This window comes from Furipterus horrens, unplaced genomic scaffold (assembly GCF_987537825.1).
Source record: "Furipterus horrens unplaced genomic scaffold, mFurHor1.1.pri manual_scaffold_13, whole genome shotgun sequence".
Taxonomy (NCBI): Eukaryota; Metazoa; Chordata; class Mammalia; order Chiroptera; family Furipteridae; genus Furipterus; species Furipterus horrens.
Genome location: NW_028327183.1, coordinates 35,073,111 through 35,092,193, shown reverse-complemented (window position 1 = coordinate 35,092,193; position 19,083 = coordinate 35,073,111). Strand labels below are relative to the sequence as shown.

General features: G+C 48.5%; 1 protein-coding gene across 5 annotated transcripts in view; it reads right to left on the bottom strand.

Annotated features, from left to right (window-relative positions):
* The window catches only part of WTIP (WT1 interacting protein), a 251,559-nt gene that overhangs the window by 215,663 nt on the left and 16,813 nt on the right, over positions 1 to 19,083 (bottom strand). For 2 of the 5 annotated variants that reach the window (XM_090260324.1, XM_090260320.1), the window contains 5 exons: positions 13,598 to 13,665; positions 13,412 to 13,474; positions 13,115 to 13,334; positions 12,278 to 12,329; positions 11,551 to 11,619 (listed from right to left, as the gene is read on the bottom strand). In XM_090260324.1, coding sequence (XP_090116450.1) covers positions 11,551 to 11,619; positions 12,278 to 12,329; positions 13,115 to 13,334; positions 13,412 to 13,474; positions 13,598 to 13,665 — 472 coding nt within the window. Of the gene's footprint in view, positions 1 to 8,059; positions 8,673 to 11,550; positions 11,620 to 12,277; positions 12,330 to 13,114; positions 13,335 to 13,411; positions 13,475 to 13,597; positions 13,666 to 19,083 lie in introns of those variants that run through there. The other 3 variants (XM_090260321.1, XM_090260322.1, XM_090260325.1) reach the window with 3 other exon arrangements.

The window sequence follows — 19,083 nt, the reverse complement described above, 5'->3', positions numbered from 1 at the left end:
AGACCCTGAATAGCCACAGCAATCTTGAGACAGAAGAACGGAATAGTAGGAATCATAACACCTGACATCAAACTATACTAAAGGCCACTGTAATCAAAACAACCGGGTACTGGCATAAGAACAGACATATAGATCAATGGAACATAACTGAGAGCCCAGAAATAAACCCAGGTTTACATGGTCAACTAATATTCGACAAAGGGGGAAGAAACAAAATGGAGTGAGAAGACCCTCTTCAACAAATGGTGCCGGGAGAACTGGACAGGGACGTGCAAAAAAATGAAACTAGACCACCAACTTACACCACACACTAGAATAAACTCAAGATGGATTAAGGACTTAAATGTAAGATGTGACAGCATGAAGTCCTAGTGGAAAACATAGGCAGGAAAATTTCAGATATCCCATGCAACAATATTTTCACTGATACATCTCCTAAAACAAGGGAAATAAAGGAAAAAATAAACAAATGGAACCACATCAAACTAAAGAGTTTCTGCTCAGCAAAAGAAAACATCAGCAAGATGAAAAGGGAACCAGCCATATGGGAAAACATATTTGCCAATGATACCTCAGACAAGGGATTGATCTCCAAAATATATAAAGAACTTACACATCTCAACATGAAGAAGACAGACAGCCAAATTAAAAAATGGGCAAAGGACCTGAACAAACACTTCTCCAAGAAGGATATACAGAGGGTCCATAGGCATATGAAAGCATGCTCAACATCACTAGCCATCAGAGAGATGCAAATAAAAACCACAATGAGATACCACTTTACACCAGTCAGAATGGCCATCATCAACAAGTCAACAAACAACAAGTGCTGGCAAGGATGTAGAGAAATGGGAACTCTAGTGCACTGTAAGGTGGGAATGCATATTGGTGCAAGCCACTATGGAAAAAAGTATGGAATTTCCTCAAAAAACTAAAAATGGAACTGCCTTTGAACCAGTGATTTCACTGCTAGGATTATATCCGAAGAATCCTGACACTCCCAATTCAAAAGAACCTATGCACCCTATGTTCATAACAGTGCTGTTTACAATAGCCAAGTGCTGGAAACAGCCTAAGTGCCCATCTGTAGATGAGTGGATTGAAAAACTGTGGTACATTTACACAATGGAGTACTATATAGCAGAAAGAAAGAAGGAACTCCTGCCATTTGCGACATGGATGGAACTAGGGAGAATTATGCTTAGTGAAATAAGCCAGGCAATGAAAGAAAAATACCATATGATATCACCTGATACAGGAAACCAATGAACAACACAAACAAGTGAACATAATTGAACAAGGAACAGAGTAACAGTTAACAATTGTCCCAATTTCTTTTCTTTGTTCCCCTTCACCCAATGAACCCCTCCCTCCAGCTGTCCCCCCACTTAGTCCATGCCCATTGGTTGTGCATATAGTTCTCAACATCTTCCTGTCTACTCCACTCCCTCCTACTATGGCTAATTCCTGTACCATCTCCCTCCCTTTCTCCCTTCCCCCTCCCAGCTGACCTTCACCCAATATGTTCCCCATACCTATAGTTCTTTTTCCACTCTCATTGCCTACTTAGTTTCCCTTTGTTTCAGTTCCCTAGCTTCTGCTGTTGATTGCTGTGGTACAGTTTTCATTTTAATGTTCATAGCTTTGATCCTCTTTCTCCTAAACAAGTCCCTTTAACATTTCATATAACAGTGGTTTGGATCTGATGAACTCCTTCAGTTTTACTTTGTCCTGGAAGCAGTTTCTCTGCCCTTCTATTCTGAATGACAGCTTCGCTGGATAGAGTAATCGTGGTTGTAGGTTTTTGCTTTTCATTACTTTGAATACTGCTTGCCAGTCCCTTCTTGCCTGCAGTTTTTAAGAAATCAGCTGATAGTCTTATTGGGACCCCTTTGTGCGTAATTCTCTTCTTCTCTCTTGCTGCTTTTAAGATTCTCTCTTTATCCTTAATTTTTGACATTTTGCTTATAATGTGTCTTGGTGTGGTTCTCCCTGGGTCCAGTTTTTTTGGAACTCCCTGTGATACCCGGACTTGTAAGTCTATTTCCTTCCCTAACTTCGGGAAGTTCTGCTTCATTATTTTTTCACATAATTTTTTAATTTCTAGTTCCTCTTCTTCACCTTCTGGCAACCTTATGATTCAAATGTTGGCCCTCTTATAGCTGTCCCATAGGTTTCTGAGCCTCTCCTCATATTCCTCACTTTTCATTTCCTCTTTCTGCACTGGTTGACTGTTTGTTCCTTCCCTATGTTCCTATTTGTTGATTTGCTCCCTGCTTTTGTTTCCCTCATCATGTTTCATATGTGTTTTCATTCATTTCAGCAGGACTAGCCTTCATTCCTTCCCCATCTTGTTTTAAGATCTGCTGTTAGGTCTGTAAGCATTTATAACCAAAGCTCTGAACTGTGCCTCAGAATGATTTCCTATCTGCTGAGCCGTTAGATCAGATACTTGCTGGCTGGTCAGTTACAGCACTGGGATCTCTCTCATGATCTCTGCCATCCTTACAGTTTTTTGTTTACCTTTGATCCTAGGCAGGGCTGTCACACTTCCTACACTATAGGGGGCAGAGCCCCGTGCAGTCATCACTACCGAGCAACCCTTCTCACCACATTGTGGCATTTTGTGTGGGGGCGGGGGTCCAAGATGGATTCTTGCCGTTTACGCTCCACTGAGAGACCAAGAGCTTCTTCCTCTGTCCCCACTCCCTCCAGCCTTCACAGTGCGAGGTAATGGGGATCTGCCTTCCCCGGCATTGGAATCGCAACCTGACAGGTCTGGACTGTAGCTAGGGGTGCTCCCCAGGTGCTTCTCGCCTCTTTTTAAGTATGGGTGTGTGTGCTTACTGCCGTCCCACTGCCATCCCACTGCAGCTGCCACCGCCAGCACAGCTTGACCTCTCCTCTCTGGCTTCACCATTCCTACCTGTTCAGACAAGCACCACTTCTTTATAACTTCATACATTGAACTTCCATGTAGCTTTATTTTCTGGAACTTCTGGTTATTTCTGGTTTTGCGGTATATGTATTCCTTCTTAGTTGTGGAGGGAGACAGAGCGTGTCAGTCTAGGCCTCCATCTTGGCCTGAAGTCCTCTTTAGACAATTTGAAAGTGCATTTTAAGGTAAGGGTCGTATTTCTACTGAGTTTGTTTGTTAATTAAAGCAACATTTACTCACTCACCAATGCAAATAATGAGCTCACCCAGCCCCACCCCCAATTCTACGCATTTTAAAAAAAAATTTATTTATCAATTTGAGAGAGAGAAACATCGATTTGTTGTTCCACTTATTGGTGCATTCATTGGTTGATTCTTACATGTGCCCTGACCAGGGACTGAATCCACAACCTTGGTGTATGGGGATGATGCTCTAACCTAACCAACTGAGCTACTTGGCCAGGGCTATGCAATTTGAATTAAGACTAAATACAGATTTTACAAGGTTAGGACAACAAATATTTGAATAGACACACTTTTTAGACACTACTGCCCTTAAATGCACTAATAGAAGATACAAATTATAGTCGGTGTACTCCTCTTGGGGACCAGTGGAGTATATCCAGCTAAGAGTATTTTAGTCATACTATTTTGTTTACTACCCTGTCTTTCATAGTAATCACTCACCTACTTTAAGAACATTTTTACCTAGATTGAGAGACCCCAGTTGTATGAGAACACGTCAGCCTGCTTGCATTCACGCACACATTTAATTTCATAGTTGTCTGAACTCCACTACGTGTTGAGACACATAAAAGTTTTAGTTGAGTAGAAAATTATAATTTAGCTGGCTCAAATTTAGTTTCCACCCTGTGTGACAGAGGGGTCCAGTCATGTCAATCCCCCACCTTTAATGAGTTTACTATTTAAGAAAACAAGACAAACATGTGAAAAATGACATACTAACACAAAGTGGCAGAGCTGCTGTTCAGAGGAACACAGACAAGGAATGACAAGACACAGCTCAAGAATGTGGGAGTACCAGGCCACAGGCCAGGCCACAGGCCAGGCACGGGACCCACCTGAAGAGGCCTGGAAATCCTCATTAGTACCACAGGCTCAGGTAAAAGATGGAGTTTCCCAAGTTTGGGATTGAATGAGGGTGAGTAAACATCAAGCCTGGTGAAATGCATTTCCCTGACCTTGAAGCTCACCCTGTGTACACAAAACTGACTGTGGAAAGGGCACTGATGGCCCAGCTGCTGTCACAAAGGGGTGAGTGAGTCTGCTGTGTGTCAAGCAGGTACCTATGACAGGTGACTTCAGGAAGGTAAGGGGGAGGTTGTAGGACAGTCATGAAACCAGTGGGAAGAGCAAGTATGTGTGACATGGGCAGCTACACCTGCACAGTGACCATGGAGGAGTGTGCGTTGGTATGAGAAGATGGGAGTGACATGGGAGCAGTTGGGCACATACGGGTGAGCGCTTCCCTCCAAACTGCCAGATGTTTTGGGGCTCTAGTCCCCCAGTCCCTGGAGGCCCACAGAGGCCTCATGTCCTTGAGGCCCTCTCCGGCCTTCTCTGCCCTCCAGTGGAACCTTCCTTATTGGACAGGGAAGGGTCCACCTGTGACACAGACCCCAGGCTTAGGAAGCCCAGCCCGTCAGTGCCCTTGGGGCCAGAGAAAGAAGATAGAAGGGGAAGGCACCCTTCCGCTTCAGCTGTGTTTCCCTTGGGTTCTGGACACATCCTGGACTCTGTCTCAAGGAACCAGGGACTGGTGGGTGCCTACTGCCTCCAACTGCTCCTGCTGCCCCGGGAGACAGTGCCACACAGACTACTTCCCAGGATGGCTCAGGAAGAGCCTCATCTCCACTCCAAGCCACAGGGCCCCTCCTATCTCTGAGTCCCTCATCCAGACCTTCTCTGAGCAGTCACCCAGTTCCCAGAGCCTGTGTTCACACACCCCTCTCCCAGCCAGGTACCCACCACACCCACGCAGGGCCCACACACCATGCAGCAGCAGGTCCTCCAGAGCTGTGCTGGTGGGAGGTCACCTGTGACCCTTACTCCCTGACCCCTGCTGAGATTCCAGCCTGAGGCCCTCCTGGTGCCTCTTACAGGCTGAGCCTACTCCCACCCTGCAGCCCTCGCCCCTCTCAGAGATGGAGCCCAACCTCAGGGATGGGGGTGGCAGTGGGAGGAAATGGTGCTGAGCACAGCCCCACACACCACCAGCTCATCCCAACTGCCACTGGCACCATTCCTTGGTCCATGTTGCTCTCCAGACCTTTTGCTGTGAATTTCCATGCCCAGCCCCTCCCAGGTGCCATACATCACTGCCCAAAGTGCCTGGCCCTGCCTAGCCCCTCACGAGCAAGGGACTCCCGTTTCCCTCCAGTTCAACAAGCTCACACTGTGTCTCCTGGCCAAAGAGGGGCAGGAAGCCCTGACCAGGAGGGGTCAGCATCATCCCTCCTGCCGTGCAACTATGAAGGCACCCCAGGCCAAGACCCACCCCAGAACCCTCCAAGAGCCCACCATCCCAGCCCAACATCTACCTCTCCCCCGCCCCCCCCCCCCCTCACACACACACACACACACACACACACACACACACAGTGGACCCAGCACTCTAGGGTCTTGCCTCCACACCTGAGTACTGAACCTGGGGCCTAGCACAAGGCACACCGGTGTGCAGTGCCCAAGGCACAGGTGCACATACTTGGTATAATGTGTTTATTACTTGAGTAAACCCTGGTTCTTGAGCCTTTATGCCCTACACTGACTCCTTTATTGAGCAACTCAGGCTGCACTTGGACTTGCAAACCAATGCGGAAGGGGTTCCTAAGTCTAGACCTAAAAGGCCAGGGCAGGGTTTGCCTTGGGCTATAGTACCAACCATGTGCCAGGCACCATGGACAGACCCTGGCCTGGACAGCACACCATCTAGCAAGGAGATGGACATCAAGAAAATAAGTACTTTTATTTCCTTGATACATGATAGCACAGCAGTGATTACAGGAACAGTCAGAAGTGTCACCAGCTACTGACATCAGAGAAGATATCCTAGAGGCAGGTGGGTTTGGCACCCAGGGTTGGAGGGTCACGGGCAATCTATCTGGCTTGGAAGCAGTTGAGACTGCTTCTTCCATCTCAACTCCTGAAAATGGATTAGAAGATGCTGCTTTTGGAAAAATGAGCTTGGAGAGCACGGGTCCAAATTCTAGGTGTTTGGTGAAGTGAAATAACTGGGAACCTGGCTTACTTGTGTAACTGAGATCAGAAGGATCTGACCAGGAATTAAAGCACTGGGCAGGGAGTGGACAAGGCAGAGGGAACTGCACATGCAAAGGATCTGTGGTCAGAGGAATAGTGGCAGTCAGGAGTCCTGACAGAAGGCAATACAGGCCCCAGAGCCCAGAGAGAAAGGGCGACATGTGGCAAGAGATGTGCCCACAGCCTGCAGAGTCATGCACTCCCTTGCCTCTGACTTTTGCCAAAAGTACGGCACATGAATGCAGTCCTGCTGGGTGGCAAAGCATGGGAACCAGGACGGAGCAGGCATGGAGCTGGGAGACCCGAGGTCGCCTCCACAGCAGACACAAAGAAAAGGAGAAGGGCTGAATTAACCACAGAAAGAACCAAGGGCAATGCAGCTTTGGTGTCAGAAGCAAAAAAGAAGGCAATCAGAAGAAAGCTTTGTGATAATCAGCTACAAAACAAAGCACTCCAGCTTAAAAAGAAGGGAAAGAGCCCTGGCTGATGTGTCTCAGTGGACTGAGCGCCAGCTTGTGAACCAAAGGGTCGCTGGTTTGATTCCCAGTCAGGGCACACGCTTGGGTTGCAGGCCACGTCCCCAGTTGTGGGGCATGCAAGAGGCAACCACACATTAATGTTTCTCTCCTCTTTCTCCCTCATTTCCCCTTTAAAAATAAAAAAGTAAAAAGAACAGGCTCCTGCTCCTGTAATTAATTCTCACCTGCCCTGTTGGGATTCCCTTCTCCAAAAAAGCACCCTGATCCTGCTGAAGTCCCCTCCCCTGGAGACACACTTCCCCAACTCAGGACAATCTGCGTTTCAACAGTTAACAATTATCACCAAACTCTCAGCTGGTTGCTGCCTCAGCCCACCAGGGGGCCTCCGAGTTCCAGGTCTCAGCTCAGCAGAACCACACTGGCTGCCACCTCCCCTCCATTCGTCCCAATGGGCACTCCCCCACCACAACGTTCTGGTTCCTTCCGCCTGGCTCCCCCAGATGAATGGGCCTACAAGCAGAGGCCCCACATCTAAGAAAAGGCACTCCAGGTTCCCACGGGAGCAAAGAGATTTAAGTCAGAATATTCCGTGAAAAGCACTATGATTTATCTTGATTGGGTCTCTTGCCCCCTGAGCCACACCCACACAAGGAACTCCAGCACAGGCCATTCAATGCTGACGGGCGTTTCAAAGAAAAAAAATGAATCCACATTTCTTCAAACCACATTTCATTGAGTCACCACTCTTCAATCACGGAGTCCCCATGCTATTCTAAAGTCTGAAAGGTAGACACATATTTTGAGATTTTAGAGACATTTATACAAAAATAGTTAAACTACAATGCTTTTACCACCTGAAAATATGACAATACAAATGGACATGTGTGAGTTTTTTTATAACTTTCCTACAAATAACAATGGTGGGTCAAGTTTTAGAAGAAAACTATATTCTTTCAAAGAAAATGAAAATATTCTCAAAGGAAAAACTTAATTTAAGTCAAATCACATGCGTTAGTCCTGGAGCCTGATACAGTGCTTTCCTACAACAGGTGTTCTCCCGCCAAAGAGCAGGGAGCCCCTTTGTGGTCTCTGGTCCCACTTGTGGCTGGAATTACGCGTGAGAAGGTTCTTTTGCCCAAGGCTGAAGAATGAGGGGTGGGGGTAGGGAGAAATTCCCAAGCCAGGAGCTAGGGATAGGGAAACTGGGATGCGACTGTGGCTGAAAACACCCACTAGAATCCAAGGGGCCAAATCCCAGTGACCACAATGGCCAAAGGCAGGCCTCCTTTGCAGGCCTCACACCCTCCTGTGACCCCAACCAAACAAGGCACACACTGGTGGGCAAGATGTTTAACAGACACACAAACATGCACACCCTTATGCCAACCACCACCTGCCAGTCCGCACCCTGCCCAAGCACTCTGGAAGGGAGTCCCTGGCCCCTCAGGGGCAGGAAACTGGCTCCTGCAAGGGTAACCTATGCCACTACACGCACCCCATGTAGGTCTGGGAGCCTGCCCCTCAGGGGCACATGGGGGGACGCAACGGGAGGGAGGGGATGGGGAGCCTCAGAGCAGAAGGGGGCTTGGGAGGGGCAGAGCCGGAAGGAAGGAAGCAGCTGAAGGAAGCACAGATGGTGAATAAATAGTAGCTTTGCCGTGGGGCCGGCCCCTCGGACAGCAGCTTGGTGGCAAATCGGGGGGTGGACGTCAGAGGCAGGGCAGCTACGCCACCTTGATGCATAGTGCCAACCCTGACCTGGGTCACCCATCCCGCCTGCCCTCGCACGCACTCTCACACGCACACACTGCCCCAGGGTCAGGCTCCTGCCCCTGCTCAGAGCTCGGTAACATGCACAGCAGGTGAGGGAAGTGGCCCAGGCCGGAGGCGCCGCAGGTGGCAGCGGCGGCACAGCAGGTGGCCCTCCAGCGGATAGCAGCGGCGTCCATCCTCCCCGCTCAGCTGAAGCCCGCAGTCCTAGGGAAGAACACAGCCCAACCCCAGAGTGAGTGGGCAAGGAGAGCATACTGGGCACCTCAGGCCCAGAGTGTGGGGAGGACATGTCAGGGCTCTGTCCCACCTCCAGAGGACTGGCTTTTCCTCTTTACGGTGGGGGATCAGAAGCCCAGTGTAGGACACAGGGAACTGGGTGCCTCTTAGAGGAGGTGGGAGGTGGTGGACACAGCCTGGAGTCTCCAAGAAAGGGCTGGGCGGTCAATGGGGGCTCCAGCATAAAAATGAAATGATCTTAACAAAATAGATCACATCTCCCAAGGAGCACAGAAAACTAGAAAAAAGGACAAACAGCTTGAGGCATGGAGGCTCCAACACAAAGAAAAGGAGATCTGAGCCAAGGAAATGTGAGGGGAAAATAAGTGAGGGAAAGCAAACATGGACGGTCCACATGGCACATTGACAGTCCAGAAGGGACCAGTCAGCATGCTAAGGATGCTGAGAGGTTAGGGCCCTGCCTGACACCTGAGAAGCGTCTCCTGGATCCTATCACACTTGGGGGGGAAGGGGGGTGCTTGTCACTGGTGATCTTGGGAAGGAGACGCAGTCAAATGCCTGACCCCAGTGGCCTTCAGAGATGATGGAAGAGAAGAATTGGGGATATCAAGTAAACAAGGAGTTTTGCTTTATATCCCTCATCTTACCACTTTACTATTGTGGTATATTTTATAGGCTATTTTTTTTTTTAACAAGTTACATGATTGGCATGTGACCTCTGTAAAAAAAAACTGCCAGAAAGAGTGTGGGGCAGTCAAGGGTGTGCTGTCAGAGATGGGGACACCGGGCGAGACCAATGGAACCTTTTCCTTCCTTCTGCCTCCCACCCCAAGGAGTTCCCTTTGGCCATACTCTCACTGCACCCAGGGCTGAACTCCTGCCTCAAAGCTTTGGCATTTGTTACCCAAAGGCCCTGAGACCAACACCTGCCCTGCCAACAGAAGTCATGGAGCTGGGCTGCTGTGATGGAGCCTCATGATCTGAGCCACTCATGTTTCAAGTGTCCTCCCTGTCCTGCCACAGCCTCATGTCCTTACTGCTACCTACTATACACCAGAGAGAGAAGAAAGGGACTTGGGGACCCTAGCTCCCATCCAAGGGTCTCATTGTCCTGAGGTTCCGGGTGTGACCCGCCTACTGCTTGACTTGCTCCTGGACTTTTATGATCAACCTTACCCTAGGGACTGTGCTTAGTGATTCCAAAGGGACACCACAGTCTCCAGGACAGCAGAACAGGATGCCTTTATGGGGGCGGGGGACCGTGGCCCCTCTGCAGGCCAGGACCCTCCTTCCCTGTTCCCTCACCAGGATTCCTGTTCCCACTGGGCCACTTGCCCCCACTTGGGCAACCTGGTTCCACATCGACCTTTGATGATTGAAGATTTCTCACTCTTGGTCTTCGCTGGGCTCTGAACCACAACTGCTCTCCTAGATTTCTCTCTTACCTCCTCATTCACTCATTCTCAACCTCCCCATATGGGTGCTTTGCCTCCACACATCCCCCCAAATGTTGCTGTCCTTTGGACCATCCTGAACCCCGGTTCCTTCCTCCACAGCTCTCCCTGGAAGACCTGTTACTCCCCTGGCTTCAGCAGCCGTCTACAGACCCAGGAAGGGGCTCCTGCTTCAGGCCATCACAGTTACAGGGACTGGAATTCCCATCCTACCTTTAACAATGAGAATCCAGACAAAATATATGACAATGGATTCTCAGGCCCCAGACCATAGGCAAGGCAGGTTGGTGTTCTCTGAGAGAAGGGAACCTAATGAGATGAACCCCACAATTGCTTCAAGTTACAACCAGGGAAGATTTTCCAGGCTGCCCAAAGAGGGCCTACTGGTCTCCTTGAATTGAGAACTCAGGTAGGCCAATGTGTATAGAAATCACAGGCAGAGTATCAGAAAGGAAAGAGCTATATATGCCAATAGCTGCCACGTACTTATACCTGGAGTCAAGAGTCTTTGAACCCCAGCACATCTAGCTGCCACCTGGACATATCTATTTGGTTGTCTCCAGCTGCTAAAAATAAGAACTTATCCCTCCCCCTCCTTTTGCCCTCACCTCTCTCCCGGGGTCCTCATGGACACCTCCTGACCCCCAAACTCCCACATCCAGTCACTGACCAAATTCAGTTCTTTTTACTACCTAACCACACTCAACTCAATTTACTTCCCTGCATCCAGGACCAGACTCCTTAGGGAACCCCAGCCCCTTGTCCCACTTTCTCCATTCATTCTCTGCATGGTGCTGAATGCCCTTCCTAAAATCCAAATGCCATCAGGTCATCCTTTTTGATCCTTCTCCATTGCCCTCAGAGTCAGTCCACACTCCTTAGCTCACATGGCCTTTTGTCCCCAGCTCCTGACAACTTCTCCAATACAGCAAAACACAACCATCTTCACACCTAAGCACACTCCGCTTCGACTGCCTGAAAATGCCCTTTTCACTGCCTCCTTGGCTCTTATTCATCTTTCAAATCTTAGCTTGAGTGTTACCTCCTCCAGAAAGACTTTCCTGATTTTCCAAGGCCTCTTATGTGCTCTGAAAACTCCCCGGGATAGCAATGGTCACCTGTGTAAATACTGCCTGAAGATGTGACTCTCCCATGGGAGTACAACTATATTCTATGTAATTCACAATATTCCACACGCTGTAAATCATCAGTAAATATTTGACTGAATAGGAAACAGGCTGAGAACGTATCTTGAGGACAGAGCTAACCGGAATAGGTAGAATGGGTAAGAAACCATAAAGGAGGAGACAGGCTCACAGAACACTGAGAGAGGGAGAGCTGTGGTAAGGGGCCTGCCCCAGCCTCCAGCCTTCCAGGAGGGCCAGGCTCACCTCACAGTGGTAACATTCCACGTGGTAGTCTCTGTCCATGGACACCACACGGATGGTTGTCTCACAGCCCTGGAGGAAGAGATGAGGTTCGCACACGGTAAGCTGGGGTGAGAGGTGAACTGTGCATGGGGGCGCAAACCTACACCATGTGATCATTGTGGTGGACAAGCATTCCTGCCCATGTCAGCACTGACATCGAGTTTCCATGGGGCTGAAATGGGCATCAGTAGATGCACAAGAATGGATGTACATGTGCCTTGGGCATCCTCCCATCGCTGCAGCCAAAAGTAGGCATGTGTCCATAAGAGTCATCATGTGGGTGTAAACGTGCAGGTATGTACTCTTTTTAGTTCTTTGGGGTCAGACCACTGCCAGTGCTGCTTCCCCAGCTTGGGACCGAACCAGCACATGTGGAAGACCCACTGCCTAGAAGAGCTGCACTACTCAAGGATGTCTCCTGCACAGACTGTCCCCTTGCCTCCTCTGCTCCCCCGACCCCTCCGCCTGCAGAGGTAACAGACCCAGGAAGCAGTCCTTCCATCCACGGGCAAAGGAGCTAAGGGTGGCCAAGCAGCAGGAGCCACCATTTCCCTCTAACCCATGCAGGGACACTGCACTCTGCACGCAGGGTCACAACACACATCCCTGGGCCCTGAGGGATATGGGGCAGAAGCATCTGCTCACTCCTCCCACAGGGGCCCAAGCACTGGGGCTGATCCAGGCCTACCTGTGCTGGGAGGATAGGACGAGCACAGGAGGCACATTTTGGTGCAAAAACTCTGGAAAAAAAAAAACATGAAATGACCAGCTGAGTGACCAGAGGTCAAGGGCACAGGGCAGTCCCACCACCATGACAGTGCCCAAGCATCAGGCCTCCTTTCCTTCTGTGGACATGCTGGGGTGGGAGCAGCTTCTGCCAGGCTTTCTTGGCACTGGCCTTTGATCTGGCTCCCCAAGTCACCTCCACTCCGTCACCTCCACCAGTATGGCTTCAGGTTCCACTTTACTCTCTTCCTCATGCTTCCTTCAAGTTCCCTGCCCACTAATGTCCAGGTTTGGGCTGCCCTCTAACTGAGATGCCTGCAAAGCCTGGCTCCACGCTGAGTTCCAGGGCTCTATGCCAGGTACCAACCCCATGCAAGGCAGCAACATAGGACCAGAGTTCCAGGGGCTGAACCTGGAGTGACAGCAAGGGGAACAGACTGGCTGCTCACATGGGCACCGGAGAGGCAGGAAAAAGACTCTGCAGAGACCCCAACCCCCCATCCCAGGCAGAAGAGGCCTGGCCTGGCCCTGGGAACAGAGGTAGAGATGCAAGGTGGGGCAGTAAGGGTAGTCCCTACCACTCGGAAGAGGGGAGCATGCAGGCAAAGGTGGGGAGAGGGAAGAGATGGGTGGTGGCTGAACCAGGCAGAGATCTGTACCTCAACCCAACTGCTGAGCACACAAGGGGAGGCCGGAAGTGGACAGGTCAGGAATGAGAATACACGCACACCAGGAAATGGTTCCAGGGAAGGCAGAAGAAACAGTGGGAGTCACACCTGCTCCACACGCAGCTACTCACGTATGATAGTCTCTGACACAGTAGATGTTGTTCTCCACGTCCACAGTGAAGGGCACCCCGTCCAGGCACTCATTGCACACAGAGCACCGGAAGCAGCCTGGGTGATAGGACTTTCCAAGGGCCTGGAGGATCTGGGGGTGGGAGGCACTGATGGGTCAGTGCGGGTGGAAAGCTCAGCACAGCCCCCGGAATAGGCTCTGGCTTTGAGCCCCTGGCAGGTCTGCAACAGGTGAAAAGGGTGGGGTCCTAAGTTCGCCCAGGTCAGAGGGGCCCCAGGAGGCTGGGAGAGGTTCTCACCATATCCATGATGAGGTGTCCACACACGCTACACTTGTCAGCCGTTTGCTGGAACCCGGAGTACTGGCAGGGGACAGGATCCAGGAGGTTATGTGACAAAGAGGCACTCACACTGCCCAGCCAGCATCTGCCTCCTGGCCTCAGGTCTCCATGGGAATCCAGAGGGCCCCTGCCCCTTTGACTCACCAGGAAGTCCTCCTGGCAGTACACTTTCTCGCCCACATTGTAGAATGCCTTCCCACGAAGTCGTCTCCCTGCAAGGATGAGGGTTGAGAAGGGGGTCCCTGGGCTGCTGGAAACCAGGGTTGGGGTCCCTGCTGCCACTTCTCAGCACCCTCCTCCAACAGATGAGAAGCGGATTATGGGCAAATTTTTAAATTTCCCCTTAATTTTATGTTATTATCATTATATTAATTTTTTAAATTTATTTTTCAATTACAGTTGACATACAATATTATATTAGTTTCAGGTGTACAACACAGTGATTAGACATTTCTATAAGCTATGACGTGATCCCCACCCCAGTAAGTCCAATACCCATCTGACGCTGTACATAGTTATTACATCACTGACCATATTCCCTAGGCTGTACTTTACACCCGTGACTATTTTGTACTCCTTAATCCCTTCATCCTTTTCATCCAGCCCCTGAAACCCCCTCCCATACAGCAACCATCAGTCTGTTCCCTGTGTTGATGAATCTGTTTTGTTTGTTCATTTTTTTAATACTCCAGATATAAGTGAAATTATACGTTATCTGTCTTTCTCTATCTGACTTATTTCACTTGGCATAATACCCTCTAGATCTATCCATATTGTCACAGCTGGTAAGATTTCATTCTTTTTACGGCTAAATATTTTATTGTACATATGTACCACAGCTTCTTTATCCAACTGTCTATTGATGGGCACTGGGGTTGTTTCATATGTTGGCTATTGAAAATAATGTTGCAATGACCACAGGGATGCATATATCTTATTAGTGTTTTTAGATTTCTTTGGATAAATACCCAGCAGTGGAATCGCTGGGTCATAAGGTAGTTCTACTTTAAATTCTCTGAGGTGACTCCATACCGTTTTCCACAGTGGTTGCACCAGTCTGCATTCCCACCAACAGTGCCTGAGAGTTCCCTTCTCTCCACATCCTCACCAGCACTTGTTTGTTAATTTATTGATTATGGCCATTCTAACAGGTGTGAGGTGATATTTCATTGTGGTTTAAATGGGCACTTTCCAGATGATCAGTGCCGTTGAGCATCTTTTCATATAGTAATTAATAAAAATTAAATAGAAAACGTTATCAACAGAACCACTGTAAGAGGTTGTCAAAGTAAATATATGAAAAACTTATTTCAAATATATATTGATGTTCTAATTTATTTATTTATTTATTTAAATCACATTTACTTCAGTTAAACTGAGAGCACTTTTCAGAATGAATTTCCTTATTCCATGAACATCAGAAACAGAACTCTGACCAGGTGAAGGAGCCTAACAGGAAAGACGCATCCTTGTGCAAACAATGGCCCCAGCAGCTGTGGGAAGCATCCCCATGAAAATTGGGAGAAAGACATGGTGCCTGACCAGGAGCATGGGGCACCTCCTTCACCTGCCGAGGGGCATCCATGCACATAGCCGACACCAGGCACGATGGTGAAAGAGTAAACGTTTCTCCCCTTAGGGTTCAACATTGGCCCTACACAGTGCAAAATAAGGGGAAAGTTTTTTTAATTGGGAAGAAAAAGTAAGACTATTTTTAAACACAGATAACATGATTATGTTACGAAGAAGATTATAAAGACTCTACAAAGAAAAACTAGTGGAACTAATAAGTGAGTTTACAAAGGTTGTAGAATAGGTGGGCAGCATATGAAAACCCATTTTTATATGCTAGCAACAAATGATTGGAAAATGAACTTATAATTTTTAAGACTGTACTTATTATAGTATCCAAAAAAAATCCATAAACACTAAGGAACAAACTTAATCAAAGACATGTCTGACTGTTACAGAGTGGGGGTCTCTCCAAAAATCCCCAGAGCCTGCCAGTTGGGGGATGGGGAAAAGGAAACAGCTTTTAAGATGCCTTCACATGCCTGTAGCTAGTGGCTAGTGTCTTTGTTACACAAATGGCTTTGGTTCTTCCAAGGCCCCAAGAAGATGGGAGGGGTTTTGTACCATAGAATGCTGTGAAGAGAGCACACAGAGCCTGTACAAGGTTTTGTGAATGGTCAGAACTGGTTACCATGCCCACTGCGTCACAGGACACAGTCAGGGATTTAAAAATAAGTGGCAAACATTTTAGGGAGAGAATACCATGCGGCTTTGAAAGGAAAGGGAGAACTCCATGCAGTTTACAAGGAGGCTGGGAACTCCACGTGGTTCTGCATGAAGAGCTGGAGGGTACCACAACACAGGAAAAACCTCCCCAGTCAGGATCAAATGATTGGGAGCTGCCGGTAAAGCTAAACTGTGTCTAGGAAGTAGGGATGTTACAGAAACAGGGGTGTTCCAAAAAAAACCCAGCGTTTGTGGCTGGGGGATGGGGAAAAGGAAGCAGCTTTCAGAATGCCTCCATATTCCTGAGGCTGGTGGCTAGTGTCTTTTTTTATGCAAAATGGCTTTAATGCATCCAAAGCCTCAGGTAGATGGGAGGGGACTTGGACCAGGGGATGATATGGAGAAAGCACACAGAGCCTGCGTGAGGTTCTGTGAATGGTCAGAACTGGTTACCGCACCCACTGCATCAGAGGACGTAGTCAGGGATTTAAAAATAAGCAGCAGACATTTTAGCCAGGCTGACCATGCGGATTTAACTGAGGCTGAGGCTGACTGTGCAGATTTGACTGAGGCTGACGATGCAGTTTTAAGGAAGGGAGGTACCTTGCTGCTTTGAAAAGGAACAGACTGGCCATGTGAGTTACAAAAGGACTAACTATACAGTTTACAAGGAGGCTGAGAATCCACGAGGTTCTGGATTAAAAGCTGGTGGACCCCATAACACAGACGAGGTCTCCCCAGTCAGGATTGAATGATTGGCAGCTACTGGTAAAGCTGAACTGTGTTTGGAAAGTAGGGAAACGGTTTCTCTAACTTTTCTAAAACTAGCCTGGTTTGGTGGTGGGGGGGGGGCAAGGATATGTGTTAATAGGTGTTTTAAAGAACATAAGACTTAACAACAGAAATCCGCAAATAACTAAATCTATATAACTGTTAAATAAACAATTCTTTTTCTTTTCACTAAACTCTGGTACTGAGAGTTATAATTTTGGCGGCGGGCAATTGGGCCCCTAACTAAAGAGCCGGTGGGTTTGTTTTCAATTGGAGCAGCCCAGGGGTTCTGTAACAGGGAAACGGTATCTCTGACTTTTCTAAAACTAGCCTGGTTTGGTAGGAGAGAGGCAGAACTATGTGTTTGTGGGTGTTTTAAAGAAAATAAGACTTAACAGCAAAAACCCGCAAATAATCTAAATCTATATAACCATTAAATAAACAATTCTTTTTCTTTTCACCAAACTCTGGTATTGAGAGTTATACTTCTGGTGGTAGAGAAGGAAAACTCTGACTCCAAAAAACCTCCGCTGCCTTGCGGCATACCTCTTCAGGGGAAAGGCTAAGGGAGTAAACCCTGACAGAAAATCCGGAGCCGGAGTCCCTAAGGCGGTTTGACGTTGTAGTCAACACCGGCAACTCCTGCGGCGCACCTGAAGCCAAGCTGTATTGACTCCGTCTTTCCCTTGGACCCTTCAGCTGCGAAGAGAGGGGGGGGTCTGCTGCATGGGCAACAGCAGACCCTCCATATCACCCTGCCCAGGCTCTGTAGCTTCAGCGTCATCGCAAGATGTCGATTCAACACGGGAGGAGACAGATACCGTGTCACTCCCGAGTCGGACTGCACAGCCATTCTCGGCGGTGCAGATAGACTCTTAAGAAGCTACACCATCGTCTCTCGAGACGGACGGCTGCCGACGACGACAACTTCTGGTGGTGGGCAATCGGGCCCCTCATAACTGAACAGCCCGTGGGTTCTGTTACGTGACCTTACTATGAAAAAACAACTTTGTTGAGAGGCATTTTAAAAGACCTACATAGAGAGATATACCACTGCTGAAGACAGCTCTCTGCTGGGTCTCTCGCAGTCTGCACATCTTACAAATGGAGGGCTGACAGCTTTCATTCTGGATTATCTTTCCAAGTATGTCTGGGGAGCAAACTGCTTAGAAGACAGAGATAACACCTCCCTCTGAAGCAGAGGGCAGGTTTGTTTGCTGTCCAGTATAATAAAGATGTGTTCCTCCTGGACAAGGGTCAGAGAGCTTTGCTGGCAGCCTATTATAAAACATTGGGGTTCCTTAAGCTCAGGGATACTTAGCCCTGACACACATCCACCTAGGCCACTCCGTGTCACCCCTGTAGGACTCGGGAGGGCAAGTATGATGTGAACGGGACGCGCATGCAGCTTGCGGTGCTGAGTCTCTGCCCAGGCAGCTCATGTCTTCAGTCAGCATCTGCAGAACAGTGGCGGCTGACTTATCACAGACCCTGTACAGTTCCTTGCAACCATCTTCATGGCTTCAAATATGCTGATATCAATTTTCCTCAAATTGATCTATACATTCAATGCTGCCCAATCAAAATGCCAGCACTTATTTGTGTGTGTGTGTGTAAACTGATATGCCAATTTTGATATTTATATAAAAATATAAAGAACACAATAGTGAGATCCAAGATGGCACAGGAGTAAGTGGAAGCTACACTAATCTCCTTCCAGGACCAATCTGGAATTACAACTTAATTGTGAAGAAATCATCTGGAATAACCAACTGAACACTAGCTGGAGAGAAGTCTTATAACCATGGATGGACAGAAAAGGCCGCTTCATCACAACATGACTGGTAGAAAGTGCAGAGACATAAAAGGGCTGAATGTGCTCTCACGTGTGGCGATGAAGGGACTGAGAAACAGTTCAGCATCCAGGGGTTCCCCCTGGGAAGGGCAGAGTCTAAACCCCTAGCTGGGATTCCCAGCCTACAGCAACAGAGCGGAAAGTAAAATAGCATCCAGTTGTGAAAAGTGAAAAGCCACAGGGTTTTTTGCAGGCATAAAAGAAACAGCTGGAGATAAAGAGCTCCTAAATGGATCATGTACGAAAATACTTTGGCACCCACTTACTCTGGGCTCAAGCAGAGGGAGGGCAGAGAGGACTAGAGACGCTTGGGGAGAGTTTGGGGAGGTTGCATTGGGGAGAAAACTGAGGGAACAGCCAACCAAGTCCCAGTGCTGACTCATTCCCCATACTGCAGGCAGACCACTCCCCCCCAAGTGGCGTCAGCCTGAGGGGAAGTAAAAGCCCCGCCTGCAGGAATTCAGCTGCCCCCTCCTCGGTGCTTAAGTCTGATGGCTGATCACAGATTGAACAGATTAACAACTAAAGGAGACAGACAAAGGCAGTAGATCTCTGTTAGTCCCCAACAGGCTGCTCAAACCCAGACTAGTACATGATATGATGCCTCCAGGGGCAGATCCAGGAAGTGCAGATCAATCTAAGAAGCAGCAAAAACGAGAAGAGTCAAAAAATGAGGAGACAGAGAACTAACACCCCACTGAAAGGAAAGGAGGAATCCCCAGAAAGAGTGCTAAATGAAATAGAGGAAAGCAAACTATCAGATATG